Genomic DNA, 21,497 nt, shown 5'->3' with positions numbered 1-21,497 from the left:
GAATCTACCCCCACATCTGCCTTTGTCATCTTACACAAACTTAAAAATCAAAGAAAACCCTTCCTTCATCTTTTAGAAATCTTGTTCTAAGACAGTTGTGCAATTCCTACAGAAGCTCGTGAGTTTACACTTGTATTGATGCTTAAATAAATTTTCATATCTGGTATTGCTATAACTCATTTACCCTTATCATGTTCTCTTCTTGCTGTTTATTAGCTCCATTTGTTATGTCGCATTTGAAATTAGATTGGGAGATATTTGGAGAAGGAATCATTAGCAGGTTGCAATCAGAACTCTAATTATGCTCCTACTGGAGGGTGCTGAGGAAGCTGTTAGCTGAGTGAACAGATGTACTCATTTTTAATAGGGGAAGTCATGCCATAGTAAATTACCGCTTGATTTTCTAGAATATGGGCCAACTGAAGGACATGCAGGTAAAAAGTGGTAACAGAACTGAAATTGAAAAGGCATGACAGATCTGACATAGTAAACGCAGACACATCGTGCTGCTGCACAGACACTGCACACCGCTGCAGAATGCAAATGGACACAGAACTTCTTCCGCTGGTTGCCAGCAAAGCAGCAGAGAGGCAGAGTTTCTGGAAAAGATAAGATGCTGACAGGCAAAGGTACAAGAGCATGGAAAGGTTTATTGCCTGGCAGTGTTAAAGAATCACAGTATTCCTTTCTGGGACAAAATAATTTCCCAGCAGAGGCACTAACGTCTTAAAAAGCTGAATTTCTGCTTCCTAGAAGAAACAGTCTGCTGTGGCTTAGTCGGAGAATGACAGAAAAGATATAGAAGCTAATTAAGAGCTTACTAAGCGAAGCAAGAAGCTTACTATGACTAAAGGTCCTAGGTCTGCAGGCCCTGAATAAATGCATACAACTTGATCCTGTCTGGACTAAATCCCCACATAAAGTAATGGAAAAAAATGAGCAGTCCAAGCTGCAGACAGACACCATATATCTGCATTCGCTAGACACATGCACAGTCATGGAGATAAGACTGAAGATAAACATGGGAGGACACGGCAGCAGGAGCAGACAGCTCTCTCACAGCAACCAAGGAAGATGCACAAGGCAGAGCAGAAAAGCTGGGCAAATACAGAGTGATAATTTCCCTGGACATTCTCCCAGCCTGCACCGATTGTTTTCTAGGGGCTATCTGAGCCAGAAGTAGCTTCCATGAATCCAGTAAACATTACAGATTTTTCTTCTGTGAGTTTGTGTGGACTGCTCATTGAACTCAAGAGCTTTTAGCCTCTACAGTATCTTGTGGCAAGGACTTTTGCAGTGTGACTGTGCCCTGAGTGAAGAACCACTTTCTTTTCCTTGTTTTGAACCCGTTAAGTGTTTATTTTAGTTCATGCCCTTGGGTTTCCTTAAGCAGCGCAAGAAATCAGTCCCCTGTGCCTCTTCTCCATGCCGTTCAGGATTTTCTAGGAGACAGTCAGCAAGACTGGTTGGTGAGCACTAATGCTGTGACCAGGAAGTCATACAACTCTCATGCTTATTTGTATTGGCAAGTGAGAATGGCAAGGAATGTGTGTCCGCAGTGTACCACTGATCGTCCATACTACCCATGACTGAGCATGTTCCTTGGCACAATTTTGGCCCACTGTAACTAACAGTTTCTAAGCCAGTGCCAAGACATGCTCTGGAGAACAGCATGGGCTTGGGATTACTACTAGCACGTCTGCCTTCCTTCACCTTACCCAGCCCTCCAGCGCTATTGCAGCAGGCCCTTCATCCTCCAGTACATTCCATAGGCCCTCCTGCCGTACCCCCAGATATGTAACACATACCTTCAGAGTCATGCTATGAAAACTTCACTCTGGTGGGATGCAGCTTAGCCCTCACGTTATATCAGGCTCTCAAGACTGACAAACACACATAAAAATGATTTTATGTCTTAGACAGCCCGCATGAGGACCAGAGGAGATTGATGGCCAAGTGTTAGGTAGTCTCTAGGCTAGGCATAGCCAAAGTCTGGATCACTTAGCTTCAGGACCAGAGAATGGTCCCTAAGCCTAGTTTGACTAGGCCGTATGGACACAGCATTAGTTTACATCTACATCGATAGATCACAAAAGGCCAGGGCCCACATCATTAAACTGTTTACATGACCCCTGGCTTGGATTAATGAAAACTAAATCAAAGAGAAGCCTGGGTGTAGCTTGGGGAGTAGCAAAGTTCAGGTGCTATTCTCAGTAGGCCCAATGGATCGGAATAAAGATTGTGGTGTCCTACTTCATACCATTTGGTGACAGCTGATCTCATTAACATTGGCCACTGTTTTTATTTACCAGTATAGATGTCGGTTGTGATTAGTAAGTAAGGAAACACTTGTGCAAATAGAACTGTACAAGTTTATGTAGCCTTCCAGACACTATCTGCAATGTAGCACGTCTCGAGCATTTGTGGAACCCATCTGCCAGGTCCAAGAAGATGTGCTGGCATCCAAAGAGGTAAGATATGATGATCTTGCTCTCTTCCTCTTTAGCTCTTTCCTATAAAGCTTCTTAGCTTATGTTTTTACTACAAAGAACTCATCTCAGTTCTGATTTCTGATACAGACTTCTAAGAATCCACCCAAGGATATTACAAATTGCTAAATGAAAGATGCATAAGTGTAGAGAATGTAGTATCTGTACAGGTTCCAGAAAGGAAAATTTTGTAGAAAGCAGCAAAAGTGACACTGCACACATGTAGTTTGAATGCTACTCAAAGCTGAAGGATATCTACAAACAGTTGCCTTAGTGAGGAACTGTTTAGAAACAAGGAGGTTCCGTATTACCCAGACAAGGAACTATGAAATAAAAGCCAATTACAAAACATCAAGAGTGGTATTAGGTCTATATATGAAAATGAAATAAAGTTAAGGACAGAACAGCAAAAATAGCCCTAGCACATTATTCTGACAATTCTGACAATTCTGACATTCTTCTCCACAAGAATCATAGAATCATCAAGGGTGGAAAAGACCTCCAAGATCATCTGTTCCAACCATTACCCTACCACTAATGTTACTCACTAAACCATGTCCCTCAGCACCACATCCAACCTTTCTTTGAACACCCCCAGGGATACTGACCACCACCTCCTTGGGCAACCCGTCCCAATGCCTGACTGCTCTTTCTGAGAAGAAATGTCTCCTCATTTCCAACCTGAACCTCCATGGTGCAACTTGAGGCCATTCCCTCTAGTCCTATCACTAGTTACCTGTGAGAAGAGGCCGACCCCCAGATCCCCACACCTTCCTTTCAGCTAGCTGTAGAGAGCAATAAGGTCTACCCTGAGCCTCCTCCAGACTAAGCAACCCCAGATTTTAAACTGAATGAAATGAGCACAAGCATGATCTTGCAAAACCCTTACAACTGAGCAGACTCTACAGCATGAATTCCAGAGATCTAAACTGGTAAGCAATGATTAGTTTTATTACCCATTTAGCTCACTAAACCAGCTTTTCATGGGGCTTGATAAGCACAATAACAGCAAAGGGTAAAGGGTAGAAAGTTGAGGGCACAGGAAGTAGAGAGAAAGAAGCATGGCAGCCACAATCTAAATAATTTTAAAATGTTATAGAGTGATAACCTGTGCACCTTTTCTTTTTTCTCTATCACAAACCACAGCATTGTTTCACGTTCATGCAGCTAAAAAATAATCCATAGATTTTAACAGCTCCATATCTGAAGGATGAACTTAATGGCTCTTCAAGGCCAGCATATCCTGATGGTTTAACCTGATTCTTCCTGATGAAAGACACCTGAGGCAAAATAAAACAAGAGAACAGCTTTGCCATGAATACAGCAAGTTAATCATATGAGCTCAGTTGTACCTGCACTATAGCTAAAAAGAGGCTCTTCATACAGTTCTTTACTTCACTGTAAGGAACTGTAAATTCAGACAGATACTTGGAGAAGGGAAAGTACAAAAAATGATGACAAGAACAAATGTGAAATATTTACTTAATCTACTACGTCTAATGACAGAAGTTATTCTAGATTTTTTTTTCCTAACTTCAACAGCATAGCAATCTTTTTCTCGAGGTGCATCAGTGCTTGGTTATGCATTGAGTACTTTAAGAAAACACACTAAGTTTAAAGTGAGCTTGCCAAAGACAAGAATGAGGGGAATGATCACAAGACCATATGACAGTTTTCTTTTTGTCAGACACTACGAAAATCAGCAGTTCTGTCACTATAGAGTTGTAAATATCAGAGAACAGGAACTCAGTCATCTAATCTCAGTCAGTATAGCTTTTCATCATGAAGAGCTCTGGGACTGTGGTTTGTTCCAACTCACATCAATAGCAATACAGCTGTCTGAAGGCACATCAATTCTAATAGCTGCTCATAGTATATATATTGCTCTGTGGTAATTTTCCAAGTCCACAGTTACGTGGTAGTGTTACGTGTGTAAATCTGCTATTACTAAAGGCAGTATGTCTGTGGTAAACATTTTCCAAACTACATTGCTATTTCAGATCTCTATTGTCATTGTGTATTGGATATTTTAATATAAAAAGAAACAAAAACCAGAAAGTGTAGCATGATGTAGCATGTTTTCTTATAACATATACATTTATAAGTGAAACGTTTTCATTGATATTATGAGAATATGCTGTTTTTTAACTTTTCAGATTATGAAAAGCTTTAGGACAAGTCTATTTCAGCTTTTCGGGAAAGCATGAGCATAAACTCTTGTTGGTCATATGCTCTCCTTACTTTTCAGTTGGATTACAGAGACCTGTTCCCACGTCAGTAAGCAAATTCCACCTTGTTACATATAAACAGGGCTGGCCTCAGATTAGCTGGTACACTGAGAAAACTGTCAAAACTTAAGAGATCAGCAAACTTTACTGAAACTGACACTGAACTTAGAGATGAAAGCTCTTCTGAAAATCAAGAGTCCCAGGAGAAAACCAGGAAATTCAAAAGCTGCTGTATGTCTGTTGATCCAACAAAAATGTAATTACTCTCTAGGGGAAAAGACAAATTAGGAGACATGAGAAAGACTGCTGTGGCCCCAAAATAAAATAAAATAAAAAAAAATCCTACAAAGATAATTGGATAGCTACTAGGAACAGTAAAATTTTATAGGAGATGAAATTACTGTAGTCAAGCTCTGAAATATTAGTTGGTTCATAAAACATAGTATGCGCTATAAAACCTTTGGGTTTCAGTAAACTTATGAAAACCACAACTAGGGACAACCAACGTGTTCTACCAATTGCTCAGCATAGATACGTGTTTGGAACATGGCAGATTATAGCAATTTACTTCATAGAAATGCAACAGGAGTCTCATTGTGGTGTCCCACAATTATTACCATCACTGGAAATACCCTAATATGTGTTTGGAGGTGTCTGGATTTCATCCTCTGAATTCAGAGGGGCTGTGTCTCTTATCATCTGGAGGAAAGTTAAAAAAAAAAAAAAAGTTATCAGATGTTAGAAATCTAGAAAACACCTGCTATGTGAGATACATTAGTTAAAATACTACACATAAAACAAAGCTAGTTTTTTTTTTTTGATGTAACTTCTTTCCTGTAGATTCATCTGACTTTTTACAAAAATGCATTATTTTTGGTGATTTTTTTCATGAAAATGCAACTGAAGTCAATTAAAAAAAAAAAAGTTCAAGTACTTGTGAGAATGAAAACAAATAATACTTCCACATCCCAAAATAATCCACAGTCTTTGTCAGCAAATCACATCCTTGCCAAGAAAGAGAGAAAAAATGTCAAATGTCAACATCTTTGCAAAATTTTTTCCTAATTAAGGTCAGCAATCAATATTTGTTCCTATGTTTAAATATCTGACAGCATGTTATTCTTTAAAGAGCTTTGTGATTAGCTTCCATACAGATCTTGTGTGTCTTATTTAGAATAAGAAAACCTGTAAATCTGTATCTACAGTCTTAAATGGACAGAGTTTCCCTTGCTTCCTTTGCTTCCTTTGTTCTTGTATTGCAAAATGCAGGCTGACGGGAACTGAACAAGGCTACATCTTTTGGTCAGTGACCTGGTAAGTCTCAGGGGGAAAGACCTAAACTACAAATGAAAATAGCTTATGTTTTTTATCAAAAACGTCAGTAGAAAATGACCAGGTATTCGACATAGCTGTAGTTCATCTGAAGAATGGATCTGTAACTCTACATGTCCCCAAAGGTATGTTTGAATTTATGTTTAGAACATTTAAAAAATTTCAGCTGTCACCTTATGTTTTTCTACCATGATTAACTGTGCTGCTGTAGTTTGCTGTAGTTTGACAACTCCTGATGGTAGAAAAGAAGTGTCTCAAGTCTGCACAGCCACATGTGATTGCGGCCACAGAGGGACAAGAACAGCAAAACATATCTCATCTCCTTTTCTTTTAATTCTTCAGGCACATTAGAGACCGAGGAAGCTGAGCAGTGTCTGTCCCTCAGCGACATGAGTTGGAACACAAAGGAGGACTGATTAAATCAGAACATTTTATGGTACCACCACGTCTTGAGTGCATGAAAATGCAAAGCTTTTGCTTTATTTTTTTTTAATTATTATTTTTTATACACCTATTCACCTATTTCTTTTTACCCTTCCACTTCTTTAGCAACAGGTTTTGCTTAATCTTTTCCAGGTGGACAGATGTGCAAAAGTCTTGGCAGTAATGACTGGTGGACAAGATGTATCCTCCAATTAAATGTTATCTCTGTAGCCTTTTCCACAATGCTTCTTCACTAGCTGTGAAAATGGTATCTTCATGTACGTTTTTAGTTTGCCTCATCCTTTCATGGGAAGCTTCTGTGTTGTTTTTGTTACTTTACTCTTCCAGAGTAAATTCAGGATTGTAAGATAACCCATTAAGACTGCTGAAGAACTAGGATTTCTTGGTTTTATATCTCTTAAAGGGAAGCAGCTTCTTCAGTGCTGCTAATCTATATGGAATATTTGTTGTTATTTTAGATATTTTTTTGGCTATCATCATTAGTGCTTTTCTTTCCACTGTCACATTCAATCTGCATGACATCAGCATGTCACCAATAGAACAGATGTCACTTTATTGCAGTCTTTCTCTTTTCTTTTTTTTTTTTTCCTCATTGTAATTAGTGATCTGCTCTTTCTTGATATGCTACAATTTACTTGCAGCAATACAGGCACTCTGATGGGGACAGGGTGATATAACCTAGAGTGACAGCCAACAGAGTGGCAATAATCTACTAAAATATTTGAAACTGAAAAGAAAATTTATCTCGCTCAGCTAAGCAGCCTGAAGGATCAAAGGATGCCAAACAGTCTTGTCTGAAAAACATAAGTTGTTGAACAGCAAAATGGTACTTGGAGTTGTTAATAGCTGCTTGGATTGCTATCAGCAATCATGCTGTAATGACTGAGGAGGTCAGTGTAACAATGCTCTAACTTTTTCTAACACTGTATTAATAGTCAGTTTAAAATTGATTAAAAATTACATATATATATTTAAACACTGGATCCAGGTCTTATAATTTTACTTCAATTTGGGTACAGGAGGGAGCTTCTTTTATAGTGCCTGACATCATGTCACTTTTTAATAATGTGTAACAGGAGTAAGCGGCTCAGAATACCATTTGTAATTAAAATCCCTATTTTCTGATACATTTTCTAGTTTATTCATGCAGAGAAGTCATTTTACGTTTTGAACTTTCTGCTGGACTGAAGAAATATGAGTGAAGATGTATTTTAACAGTCCTTATATTTGAGTGAATTGTGGCTGCAACTGAAATTGCCTCAATCTTCTGTATTATTCATGTTAATTTATTTGCAATGCACTTGGCCAAACCATTCCATTTTAGACACTTACTTCTTTTTGTTTAGATTTACAGTGAAGGTAAAAAGTTAATGAAGTAGAAAATCAAAGCATTCTAGAGCATTTTAATCAGATAAAAAGTACCACAACTGCAATGCTTCATGCAGGCCCAGATTTTAAAATTGTAAGATATTTACTTAAGAAAATAATCCTGTTCATCTCTTTAATTACTTTTTAAGGCAGGGAACAGCTTAACTGAGAGCATGAACGTAAGCACATACTTAAATGCATTGCTGAGGTAGGGCGCAATTCCCAACATTTTCTGCTCAGGAAAATAAGAAATCCTAAGGAAATTTAATGACCTAATAATAAAAAGAGTTTAGGGTCATTTCAAAGCTGCTAGGCGTCTTCAGCCTGTGATCTCATTGGGAGCTGGAAGTATCTAAAAGCCTGCTGGACTGAGTCCTACCTGTTTAAGTATAACCTCATCCAAAAAGGATTTTGTTTCACTGGTACTTTCAAAACCCTGGAGAATCTGTCAAAGCACTTGCTAGACGGTGACATGCATCTGTAAATACAGTATCTCTAGGGGCTGGAAAAACAGTAGGTTATAAGGAGTTATCACAGAAATTGCAATTAAGTCTGGCATGACACTGATAGACACAAGAGTAACACATCACTCAGAAATTATTAAAAATTGAGGTAAATGAACAAAGGATCTGAAAAAGCTTGTAAAGGCTAGTCATAAATATAACTAACCAAAGGGAACAACAAGGGAAATTAAGCAGTCATGAAAAAGAGAGGGGAGAGGACAGCCACATGAGAAACACTGTAGACGCACAAAATGCAAACTTAGAAAAGGGCAAGGGAACTGGTCACTCTGTGGTGCTGGGCAGAAGAAAGGGACTCAAATGTACACACAGGCCAGATATTGCAGCTGCAGCTTTCACAAGCTCAGTCATGCGTAAGGACGGTGCTGACAAAGCAGTATAAAGTTAATTTTTATAATTCAATCTGCAAATAAAACTGATTCATGAGCGTCTAGGAGAGTACACAATGTTTCAGAAACACCTAACTTTACTAGTTGATGTGCTCTCTTATTTTGCTCCCACGGGGTTTATGTGGCCTTTAGGAGTAACTTGAATATTTAGGATAACAAAGCTATTACATGCATTCTGGCTTTCTGACTATGTGAATAAATGTAAACATGGAGCGGATAAATAGGAAGTCACATGAACTCCTAATGTATCTTTTTTTTTTTTCCCAAAAGTTATTTAAGTACAAAAATTAGGCTGACACATTTTAGTCTATGTATAGTATAGCGATGCTTTATGACTTTAAGTAATTTTTCTGTTTTCAAATCGTTTGTGCACGATCATTTATCAGGGCTACCACATAAAGAGTCAAAGTAAGACCTCCCCTTGTACACGGGCATTCTGTTAATAAAGCCACACGCTTGGTTTGTAAATTCGCAGTGTGGCACACCGATTACGGGCAACCCGCTGATCCGTAATGAGTCTGCAAGCCTGGGACGACACAGAGCGAGACAAAGCAGCGGAGGAGCGTATGTTCCCCCGACGCAGGACACCGGCCTCTTGTTGCCCGCCATCTGCAGAGGTCCAGAGGCCAGATGTACACTGATGGATCAGGGCAGGGGCAGGCAGGGCAGGCGAAGGAAGCCGTTTGGGCTCTTTTATGCCTGCTCCGGATCAGGGGCAGGGAGGGCAGGCCGAGAAAGCTTTTTGGGCTGCTTCCTGCCTGCTCCTTGCTGCTTCCTTGCCCGCCAGCTCGCCTTGCCTCCCGCCGCTGGCTGCAGACCACAGCTCTCCCCTCAGACATGCTTTCTGCTGGGCCTGCTGCGGGGGGCCAGCACCCCCCAAACCAAGTGTTTGCGTATGATTTGTGAACAAAACGAGCCTGCCACAGGGTCTGCCCTGAGCGGGTCCCTTGGAGTTGGGTCGCATTTACGGTGCCTACCGACCCCATCCTATGATTCTGTATGACTAATGACTACAGTTACAGCGAGCAGGAGCACAGCCTTTGTGTCTTTACACGCAAAACCCAGCAGGGCGCGATGGCAAAAATTATCATTCACGGGGGTGAAAGAGCCCCCAAAACGCGGGTGGGGGTGCTCGTCGGGGGAGGGGCAGCAGCGCTCTTCCTCCTCGCCGAGTTTGCATCCGCTGCCTTTTGTCCCCGGGCAGCCGCCGTAGAGGGCGGTTGGGAGCCGGGTCTGCGCGGGTCTTTTCGGCCGCCATGAGCCTGTGGGTGGACAAGTACCGGCCCGGCAGCCTCGGCCGCCTGGACTTCCACCGGCAGCAGGCCGCGCAGCTCCGCTGCCTGGTGAGGGGGCGCCGCGGGGCGGCGGGCGGCCGGGGGGCGCGGACCCTCCGGCACGGGTTCGAGACCGGGCCCGCCGGTTCGCTCAGGCGGCGATTAAACACCTAATTAATATGGTCATATATAAAGGTTTTAGAGCGTACAGTGTATAAGGAGGAACGTATATACGTGTACATGCACACCAGAAGTGTTTATGTGTGTATGTATATATGTATATACTTCAGCCCTAAGTTGTCACCCTGGAAGCAAATGCATATTTTTGGGGGGGTGTTTCCAGTGAAATGGGGTTACGTATTGTTTTGAGGGGCAAATATGTTCCAAAGGAAATAGTATTGAAGGAAAGGAGTTCACTTCATCAGTTCATAATTTAACTAGTATGTTGGGACTGAGCAGTACCTGGAGAAGTCATTTCATGTAAACTTCAGTGAGAATGGTTATATAAATAATCTCTTTTAACATACGGAAAGTAACTATTGTGGCCAACAAATCTTGCTGCTTTGTGTTCAGGTTCAGTGTGGTGACTTCCCCCATCTCTTGGTGTATGGACCGTCAGGAGCTGGGAAGAAGACGAGAATAATGTGTCTGTTAAGGGAGTTATACGGTCCGGGTGTGGAAAAGCTGAGGATTGAGCATCAGAGTATAACGGTAAAAAAAAAGTTCACTTCCCCTGCAAAGCACTGTGGATACTTGTATACTGACATCTTTCTCTTATAAGGCCTTTATTTGAACTTAAAAATGTGTGTCTGTGTTGTGCATTTAGTATCTTTTAGCTTATTTATACAATTAACGAAATTAGTTTGGTTACTTCAACAAATACTTTTGCCAAGTATTCTTGTTCCTTTAGGTGTTCCTGGGTTGTTGGTGGTTTTTTTTTGGTTTGTTTGTCAAACTAGTACAAGTAAAACAGCGTCATGTGTAGTAGACTAGCTCTCAGTTAAATATATAGTTTCATTTGTCTGTAAAAGCAGGTTTTCTTTAATCATTAACACAGCTTTTCTTACATATGCAAAGTTATACTTGAAAATTGAAACTTGTGTTTTGATCCCAATAGTAGCAGCTTCCTCATTAGGAAAAAGTCAGCTTAAGCTCTACTTGCCCTGGTTTCAGGCACTTAATTAGTTATTATTAAAAAGTTATTTATTCACAATCATTGTTATGGAAGGCTTAGTAATCAAGGAATTATCAAACTTTATTTATAAGTAGGTCATTAATGCTCGCTTTTTAATCCTCAGTAGTGGAATGAATGTAATACTTGGACTGGGTGATATAAATATAGGGTGTATGAAACTGTTCAGACCCAAGTTTAGGGGTTATATAAATACTGTTACATTTATGCAGCCTTTTCTGGCTTGTCCAAAGCTTTTTCTCCAAAGCGTTTCTCTCTGTGGACAAAATATCATATATTTTAAATGGCTGATTCCAGTAATGAGATTCGTTGATACAAAACTCAGTAAATGGAGTATGCATTAATAATCACCATTACACTATAATCACCATTAGTGTTTGAATCATAGAATGGCTTGGGTTGAAAGAGGCTTTAAAGATTGTATAATTCCAACCCACCTGCCCTGGTTTCTGTTTTATAGGGTAGTTGATGCATCAGAACTCCTTTTCTCCTTTGAGGGTGGGTTGTGAGGCGTAGGAGATGCATAAGGCTAGTATTTGAGTGGTTGTTTGGTCTGCGGGACTTAACAGTTTTCCAACAACCTAACTAGTTATAATCTGTAAGATCGATATTTCCTTCTGACTTTAGAACTCTTTCTGAAATGTAATATGGTTACTTTCTACATAGGCACCTTCTAAAAAGAAGATTGAAATTAGCACAATTGCAAGCAATTATCACCTTGAAGTTAACCCAAGGTAAGTGTACAGTTAAAAAAAAAAAAAAAAAGTTGCACTTTAAATATAAGTCACTAGCCGTATTTAAGTGGTTTTGAGCTATATAAGGGCCTGATCACCCAATTTATTGCCTGAGCAAATTAGATATTGGCTTGTAGGTTTGGGCAGCACGTGAGGGCAGGGAGAGGATTTTTAATTGAACAGCTCTAAATGAACAAACATTTGGATTGCTGTATAATTAAAACAGTAATGTTCTGCTTAACCAGCTGGATCAGCGTGCAGATGTAGAGGACTGGGTACCGAGGAACAATTCTGGATTCATAAGTTTAGCCATTTGGGTTGCAAATGAAAACTTTTGTTGGAACCAACAACCCAAAATTATTACTTCTCTTATGAATACAAAAATAAAGTAACTTGAAAGCAAGCAAGGTTTACCTTATAACTCTTTTAAATTAGAGTAAAGCACAGAGTTTTAAAAACAAAGCAACAACAACAAAAAGCACCCACTAAATCCTGGGAGTCCTGTTATGAGGGAAGTCAGATGTTGATTTAAATGGCAGAAGCTGTAAGGGCGTGTTGTATGTCTCCTGTGACAGTTGTGAAATTGCTGATGATAGTTCACTGACCCAGAGTAAATACTTGTATTTACCTGAAGCCCTTTAATGTTACTTTAAATCACAAGACAGTAAATGTCTTTGTGCAGTGGTAGGTTTTGGTTATGGTGGCTTTGTTGTCCGAGTTGAAATTGTAAGACATTGAGTATCCTGAAGTAACTTGTAACTTTGTGCTTATCACTAAATCTTTTCTTGTGTTGCTCTGTGTTTCTGTCATACAGCGTGGCTTTAAAAGCTTGTTTTATTGTTAGTCTCTGTATATTGATCAGTGACTATCTGCTGGTATCCTGGTGTGGCATCAAACAAAGCTGAGATTTTTACTAATAAACTATATAATTAAGAATAAACAGTAATAGTGAATATATCATCTTGGTGATATAAAAAGTCTGACATTCAGTCTTCTGCTCTGACAGCCTAATGCAACTAATGCTTCTGTTACTCTCTAGAGTGCTTCAGTTTGAAACATTTTTTTAAAAAGGTGTTTTATTTTAAATTTGCAGCAATTTTACACGTGCAAGTATTTTATTGCTAATATGTAGGTTCACAAGCTTTAAGTGGTGGAATAATTGTCATTGTCATGTTTATTTCTGACCAGACAGTGAACCTGCATGTGCTGGTTAATGTTTATCAGTGTGGTTTGTGAATTTTGATTGAATAATAGTATTGTGAAATAATGTATTTCATCCTTGGTAACGTGGAATGTGATAAATGGCTATCGGGGAAAGGAAGTTAACTCCTGGGAAGGGGTAGGACTCTACAGGTGTCGAATTTATTATGGAACTTTATTAGATTGCCTCCTTTTGGAGGAGAAAGAATGGTTCTATCATCTGAATTCCAAAGCATTGTCTCCTGGTCACTTGAATAGCTCAAGTAGATATTCTAAAATGGGGTACCCTGAGTAAGTGAGTAGTGAAAGAATATGGAGGGGTAAAAAGTACATTTTTGTGGTAATTCTGCCTTTGCTCATTGTTTTCCTGGAACGTTTGCTGTGGTTGCATAGTATCAAGGGTAATCTATCACCATGAAATTATGACCCTGGATTCTCTGTTACTGCAAAAAATACTTTATTTTAAATATTAGGAAACTGTTTTCCATTTCCAAAAGTTGATGTGAGTAGAACTAGATTTTTTTTTTTCTGTAATCATAGTCCTGTTCCCTTGCTGAAGGACAAATCTCTTGGACCGAGTAGGCGCTTCAGTCTAAGTCAGCATAGCCTGTTCAGCAGATTGTGAATGTTGAGTTAACGTGATGCTTCTGTCCATCCTGCTGCCTTCTCCTTGGCAAAGAAGGGGAAGGTCGGGTGGAGTGGTGACTCAGGCAGGGCAGATGAGTGTCCTTTTTATTTGCTTGCCAGTGAAACATTGCAGAGCTGCTCCCTCTGTGAAGACGACAGTCTGAAGAGGCTAAGGACTGTTTTTTTCCTCCTCTTTTCTGTGCTGCTTCAGTAATAGAGCTGACAAGTCAGTCACCCCAGTGGCTGTCAAATCTGAGTCAAGCGTGCTGAGCTACTGACTTAGGAGCTAAGAAAGCTGTGCAGTTGCCAGTGAGGGTATAGTACAGAGAAGAGTCAGGAAGGAGATCAGCATGTATTTCCTCTTGTTTTCCTGCCTTCTAAGAAAAACAAGCCTGCCAGCTGTGCTCTAATGGTATCTCAGTATTAATCTTTTATTAGTAACTTTTTATAACTTCACTGTGTCTGCCATTCAAATTTGCATTAAGCATGTGGTTTGTTCATAGCATGACATCTAGTTCTAAGGGAAAAATAAAGTGTTTACATCAGTCCTTTGAGTCAGGCATCCTACTATGTGGTTACTCACTTTTTCTTTCCACAATGGTGGGCAAAAATGGTCACAGTAAGTGTTTGTGTCCAAGTTGAAGGTGACAAAAGGTTTGATTTCTCATGCCAGAAAAATGTGTTTTGTTTTAGTAAGTTGATAAAAACATTTGACAACAGTTTTGCTACTTCCAAATACAGTGTGACTAATCCAGCCATGCCTTCACAAAGTTCGAGTTTTTTTTATTACTTGGGAAGGTAACTTGTAACCAAATGTGTGTGTTGAGGTTAATTCTAACCTCAATAGCTTCTGAATTCTTCTGTCATTCTTGGATAGTCAGTTGACCAAAAGGCTGCTTAGGAGGATGTATTTTATATGCAGTGTAAAGCTGTTGTTTTAAAACAAGTTCTGTTCAATCTCTTGATGCAGTGATGCTGGAAATAATGACCGTGTAGTAATTCAGGAACTCTTGAAGACAGTAGCACAATCCCAACAGCTTGAGACAAGTACTCAACGTGACTTCAAAGGTGAGTAAAAACAGTGCAAAACCAGTCGAAGTATTTTTGAAACTTTTTTTTCCCTGAGATTTCAGGTGACTGAATCTGCAGAAAGTAACTAAAAAAGTTAGTTGTTTTGTATTGAGTGTCTCTTGATTGTTCCAAAGCATTATTGAAATATATCTTTTCTTTTTCTTTGTAGTTCCATGGAAAGGCCCTGCATCTGCCATAACAAGGCAGCTTTCTGCCCCTCCTTTGCTAAGATAAGATTTTAGCTTCTTAATATAAAATACGTTGAGGGGAGTCTTCAAGAAATGTGTGGGGTTTTTATATAACCTTATGCCATAAATTCTTTTTGCATTTCTTACTTAGAATTACTGTAAGAAGTTACTGCACTTGTTATCAGGTTGAAAGCTTCCACGTCTACCTGAATTACTCAGCACTGAAGTGTTGCAGGCCCTACTCTAAAGAAATGGACATTACAGTACATAAGTATAGAGTATGAGGGAGTGGCAGACTACGCAAGGCGTGCTTGTTGTCTTAATCTTGCCTTATTTTCCTGCCCGTGGAACTGTGCTGCTTCCTTAATTCATTTTAATATTATCACTTATATGTCAAAGTACTCCTTTTATTAAAGCGATCTGATATGAAAAAAAAGTGCACTTCTTTTTACCCTTTTTCAGTGGTGCTGTTAACAGAAGTCGACAAACTGACTAAAGATGCCCAGCATGCTTTGAGAAGAACAATGGAGAAGTACATGGCAACCTGCAGGCTGATCCTGTGCTGCAACTCCATCTCAAAAATTATAGCACCTATTCAAAGCAGATGCCTGGCCATCCGAGTGCCTGCTCCCAGCATCGAAGATGTACGTTGAAACAGAAGCAGTAATAAATCCTTTAAAACTTCTTGCCAGATGAGTTCTTGTTGTGGGCTTCTGAAATGTTTTATTTTCACCAAGCGACCTAGTTTTTCTTAGTGGTGGGTGACTTGTCAGGCACGTCACTTGAAAGAGTGGTCCATCTCTGGTTCAGAAATTTTTCATGTAGGAGAACCTGTTGGTGCTAAACTGTTCGCTAAATGTTGTGCTCTGTGCTGTTTCCCATCTAGATCTGCAATGTATTGTCCAGTGTGTGTAAGAAGGAAGGCCTGACTCTTCCTCAGGAACTGGCTCAAAGGCTTGCAGAGAAGTCTGGCAGGAATCTTCGGAAAGCACTGCTGATGTGCGAGTCTTGCAGAGTACAACAGTAAGTGACTGCTGAATATTAATGTAAACTATGCCTTTAGACATAGCAATCAACTTCTGTATCGTTGTTTGAGTAGGTGACAGTTTGCTTTATTATCATCATTATGCAGGTATCCTTTCACTGCTGATCAAGACATTCCTGAAATGGACTGGGAAGTTTATTTGAGAGAAACTGCAAATGCTATTGTCAGTCAACAGACACCACAAAGGTAGATGAATAAACATGCTTACATTTATAAATTATGTATGTATGTTTTTTTTTCTTGAACGTAAGAAATGCCGTAGTTAAAAACATGCCATCTTTAGTTATCTGTAATTTTCTGACGTTTTACTGGAGTTTGTAGCTTAGTGGATTACAAGGTTGGAAATATAGCCTGTGTGACACTGGAGTAGGTCTCTGCTGTTTACGTAGCAGTAGCGAGGCTTGTTTTGAAATGGTCTATCCATTTCTAAGCACCACACTGAAAGGTTTTAGGCAAATTCTCGAGTCTGGAGAAGATGACCAGAAATGATCAGAGAGATCATTGAATAGGTAGAAATAGAGAACAGATAGAGAACGTGGCATATATGGAAGCAGTGAGACTTCGAGAGAACAGAGTGGGGAGGTGTGGAAAGACTTGAGGAGGAGAAAGTAACGTTTTTCATGATGTTCATGGTGGGAAGGCTTGGAAATAATGAGGTTAAGTTGCAGTAAACTTTTAATTAGACGTATGTGTTTCAGGAATAATGGAGTGTCTTGAGTGTTTGTGGCCTTTCTAGGTCTCTTTCAACTCAACTCTTTTATGTTCAGTTTTTTGGTTAAATCTGTAGGTGGTTTCTGGTCTTCATTCTAATGGTGAATGATCAATTTCTCTGCCTTTTCTGTACAGTGTGTTGCAGACTTGTTACCAAAAGTGATCATAAGTTTAGCTGAGTACTATGCTGTCCTTTTTACTTTCATACTTAAAGCTTTTGTTTCACCATCTTTAGCGTAATGTGACTTTGTGAAAGAGCTTAGGATGAAGCGTTTTATTTTTCAAGCACAGTGGGAAGTGCCCTCTTTATTATTTCACTTTGTGTCTCATACATGCAGCCTGCTTCTTTTAGGCTGCTCCATATGTTACTTGATGTCATTGAAAATCTTGTATAGAATTCAAATGTCGGTAGCCTCTCAGTATCAGAAGTTGAGAATTGATAATTGGATCATTTTCTACAACCTGATCATCTTGCCCACACTTGACAAAATGACTACAGTAAAAAATAGTAAAAAATTGTATGCTTTGTGGGTATATATCTGATATTTTGTTGTCTTTCCAACAGGCTTTTAGAGGTTCGTGGACGGCTTTATGAACTCCTAACACATTGTATTCCTCCTGAAATTATAATGAAGGTACTTCAGCTATCTAGCTCTTAATGTGGTAGAGATATAAACACTGAAAATCTGTTTTTAAATGGAAAAAAAAATCAAAAATATCCAAATATAGAATGAAAGTTGTGTTCTTTCCAAACAGATGTGAGTGACTTCAAGATGCTTCTTCCTATTAAGTAACCAGAACAGTCCAGGTCATCACTTTTAAATCAGTAGCTAAAGACCTTGTTCCTGCAAACATTGTTCCATAGCATTCAGTTCACAGGATCCTGAGTGTATCTACTGGACTGTTCTGTTCATGCCTAAATATATTTTGGAACATGGATATGAGTAGTGTACATCTTGAGGGCAGGAAGATTCTGTTCTGTAACTAGTGTATTTTTATCACAGCATTCCCTGTTCAGACCTCTGTTGAATGGGTTTACTGGACTTTACTTTGTGATCATTGACAGCAACATTATAGCTGAGTAAAACCGAAGGAGGACATGCTTTGTCCCCCTGAAGATTTACCAGGTCATTTGTCATTTTCTGTACTGAAGCATAGGTGTATTTTTATGGGCTAGTTTTGATTCAGTTTATTCTCTTTTGTGAAAGTTCTGTTATATATTCAGTATTTGCTATGTCCTGTTGGAGAGGTTCATGAAGGAAAGTAGAGCAGCAGGTTTCTTCAGAAATCTTGTTATACTATTAAAAACAAACAAACAAAAGAATAGGACATGTGTTTTTATTTTAGGCAGGGTGAAAAGATGCTAGAAGGAGAGGGGGAAAAACAAACAAAAAAAAGAAAACCCAGACCAGAACAAAGGACGAAGGTTAAAGATAAGGTTTGCAATTTACCCTGGGTGGATATTGCCATAGACAAAATCTTTTTGTCGCATTGACTTCTGCTTTGTGACAGTTGCAGTAGTGACTTATCTTTAACTTTTCTTGCTAATGGTGAGTTAGTAGTTCCTGCATTGCCCTGTTTGAGGACTCTTGTCTTCAAGCCAAAGGTGTCCTCTGCCTACTTCATAAACCTGAAATGTGCTTGAGATACTTCTCACTTAATCCCAGGTTTTAATAGAGATAGACTTGCAGTGATTTTTTTTGTCTCAGACCAGAAATAGTGTTTTTTTTTTTTTGCCGTGATGGAAGTAATTGTAAAGTATCTTGTGTGTCTATATACGTACACAACTCTGTATATATAGCCTTTAAGCCATTTCCTTGTTGTTAACAACAGCTTATTACTCTTTTCGATCAGTGATGTCAAGATAGGAAATAAGTGATCTTAACAAACCTGTGTCTTTGTAAAATTCTCCTTATAGTGGTGTGCCTGCATGCAAGTAGAGTTTATAGCATTTGGAGATGAAGCTAGTTTATTTTCATCATTAAGGCATGAGCAGTTCCCTTATATGATTTTTCTTGTCTAAGAATATAACAGTTAACTTCTGTTTTGACATGAATTATTTATCCCGGAAGAATATTCTGAAGAGACACAGTTCCATCAGTCTAGTCCTGTCAGAGAGGTGGTGTAATGATTCTTAAACATCTTTTCTGTTAGATTCCTGACTGAGCTGATGGTCATTTACTTAGCTATTTCCAGAAAATTGAGGTTATCCTCTTTAACAGAAAGAGTGTAATTTTTTTGAATGCTGTCTTGCTTTTAGGGTCTTCTGACAGAGCTTTTGAATAACTGTGATGGACAACTGAAAGGAGAAGTTGCACAAATGGCAGCCTTCTATGAACACCGCTTGCAACTGGGCAGCAAAGTCATTTATCATCTTGAAGCATTTGTAGCAAAGTTTATGGCAATTTACAAGAAGTTTATGGAGGATGGACTAGATGACATGATGTTCTAACCGTGATGCCTGGAGCTGCATACAGAGTCTTTGTATCATGATGGCAGTAACATAGCCAATAAATAACATGGTCTACTTGTCCATGCTTGATGGCACATGGATATTGTTCAAAGTTATTTTGTCATTCATATAAACTACAACGAACTGGAGAAGAGAGTTCAGTTTTAGAAACCAGATGGATTGTTAACAGCATCAAATCTATTGGTAAATTCATACAAAATACTTTTGTCCTTTCCAAAAGATAACAGGTTGCCTTGGAAGCTGTATAAGATCATAGTCTGCCTGCAGTATTTGTAAGCTTACGTGAAGAAGAGATGCTGCATGTTGGCTTCTTGATTGTTCAAGGCCAGGGCTGTAAGCAAAAGATTTTATACATACATATCCATGTTGTGGTAAACTCCAGTTTGAGGAATGTATATATTTTCTGCCTAGTCACTTACAGGTCTTGTTTGTTTGGCTTTTTTGTTTTTTAACCACAGTGTTTTTTATCTGTGGCATGTTGATACTGAATGTTTTTTGACTCCGTTTGTAAGCCGTTGTATTGAAATTGGGTGAATAATGCTTCTTCATTGCTTGTATATCAGTTTGACAACATTGAACTTTTTTGTTTAGAAAGAATATATCCATATAAAGTAGGGCCACTTGCTGGCTGACACTTGCATATTTGTTTTAACACACACAACTACACAACTTCAGATAAAGATTATTCTTTTGATTCTGGTTTAACCGATGGTCAGTTTTCAAATTTTAACAAAAACGTCACTTTAAGATGTGAAAGAATATGTAATGCTTTCTTTTAAATAGTAGAATAAATTGTAAGAGAATATGAACAACAAATTAAATGTTGAATTAGCATATGTGATAACCTTAAATGAATGTACATTCCGGCTTTATGACTTTAATTTGATGTAGAATATCTTTCAGAAAGGTGAGACATGCATCATCAGGGAGACACCGAAATAAAAGAAGTTACACCAATTTATGCTGCAAGTCTTTCACACGTTATTTCTATGTCCTGTGGTACCCTAAAAAATGACTAAATTGATGACATTCGTAGCTTTCATTTTGCTGATTTAGACTATTACTAGATACTTTTAAATACACATAAATGTATTAAATACTGTTTCCTAGTCCCCTTAATTAAGCCAGAAAGCATGTAGATTTTGAGGACTTCTTGAGTCAGAACTAGTTATATGTAATGGCTTTTTTTTTTTTAATTAAGGGCCTCTCTGCAGTAATTGATAAAGAATCTCCCTAGTTTTCTTGTCAAAGGGCAAGTGTCACTGCTGTTCTCTGGGAACTTGACCATCCCTGTGTATGTCGTTAACACACAGCTTACCTTCCGTTTCATTCTCACGAGACAGTGCTGGCCTGCTTTGTGCCCAACTGGTCTTGAAATTAAGGAAATCTAAAAGATGGGCTCTCTCTTCCATCTGCTCTTGTCACGCAAAGCTACAGCAGTGGTAGTTTGTCAAGATGGTGAGAGTCTTGATTGACTGATGGAGATCCTGGAAAATCATTATTTTGTTAATTCTGAAATAAATTACATTAGCAGAGTCAATAATTGTGGAAATGAATGCTTAAATATCTTACAAGACGGAGCGCAAGAATGGGAGAGGGGGGCATAATTACTGCATGTACTGATTGCTTGCTGTTTCAGCAGACTAGTCTGTACCTATTTTCAAAAGCCAAATAAAATTTACCTTTTGCCTACTCTAACTCCAGGATGTGATGACAATGGTAAGTGACACCATTTAAAAGTGCCCACTGCCTCTTTTAATCAGCTGTCCCTGGAAAGGGTGCTACAGAAAGGGTATGAAGGGCATCCTGAAGCTTCATGACAACTGCCTCCATGGCCCCATCCTGCTTCCTAGGAGTTAAAGCAGCTTTCTGGACAGGTAAGCAGAAGTTAGCTATCTTGGTATTTTATTTTCTTGTCTGATTTAGCATCTTGTTCTGTGAACCATTCTCATAAATGAAGCATCTGAGTTCAGAAGTTGGTAAAGCAGGCTTGGTCCATGTCACTGTACCGTTAAGAACCAATGTAGGAGAAGAAGAATGGTTGTAGGGATTTGTGAAATATTGTGTAATACAATCCATGTGGAGGGTGAAGAGGCAGGAGCTGGATAGTACTTGTGTCAGCTGGAGATAGAGGAGTGGACTGCTGCTTGAAAAGACCTCAGCTGCTTCGTCCAGGAGACTGAAACCCCAACATAAAAACCCCAGCATAAT

The 21,497-nt window shown here is 39.1% G+C and overlaps 1 protein-coding gene across 2 annotated transcripts; it reads left to right on the top strand.

Moving 5' to 3' along the window:
* Positions 1-9,955: 9,955 nt before the first annotated feature.
* Positions 9,956-20,243, top strand: RFC3 (replication factor C subunit 3). 2 transcript variants are annotated; one of them, XM_080575387.1, is made up of 9 exons: positions 9,956-10,114; positions 10,619-10,756; positions 11,904-11,971; positions 14,769-14,866; positions 15,520-15,701; positions 15,944-16,080; positions 16,190-16,288; positions 17,379-17,448; positions 19,074-20,243. In XM_080575387.1, the coding sequence occupies exons 1-9, from the start codon at positions 10,028-10,030 to the stop codon at positions 19,263-19,265; spliced, it is 1,071 nt and encodes a 356-aa protein (XP_080431513.1). In that variant the 5' UTR covers positions 9,956-10,027; the 3' UTR covers positions 19,266-20,243. The 2 variants fall into 2 exon arrangements, with proteins under 2 accessions (XP_080431513.1, XP_080431514.1); XM_080575388.1 differs by lacking the exon at positions 9,956-10,114 and adding an exon at positions 11,698-11,735 and having other exon boundaries at positions 10,618-10,756.
* Positions 20,244-21,497: the final 1,254 nt, after the last annotated feature.

The sequence above is a fragment of the Anser brachyrhynchus genome, assembly GCF_964034855.1.
Source record: "Anser brachyrhynchus genome assembly, chromosome: 1".
Classification (NCBI taxonomy): domain Eukaryota; kingdom Metazoa; phylum Chordata; class Aves; order Anseriformes; family Anatidae; genus Anser; species Anser brachyrhynchus.
The sequence above is the reverse complement of the archived record's forward strand: the minus strand, read 5'-3'. Positions and strand labels throughout refer to the sequence as shown.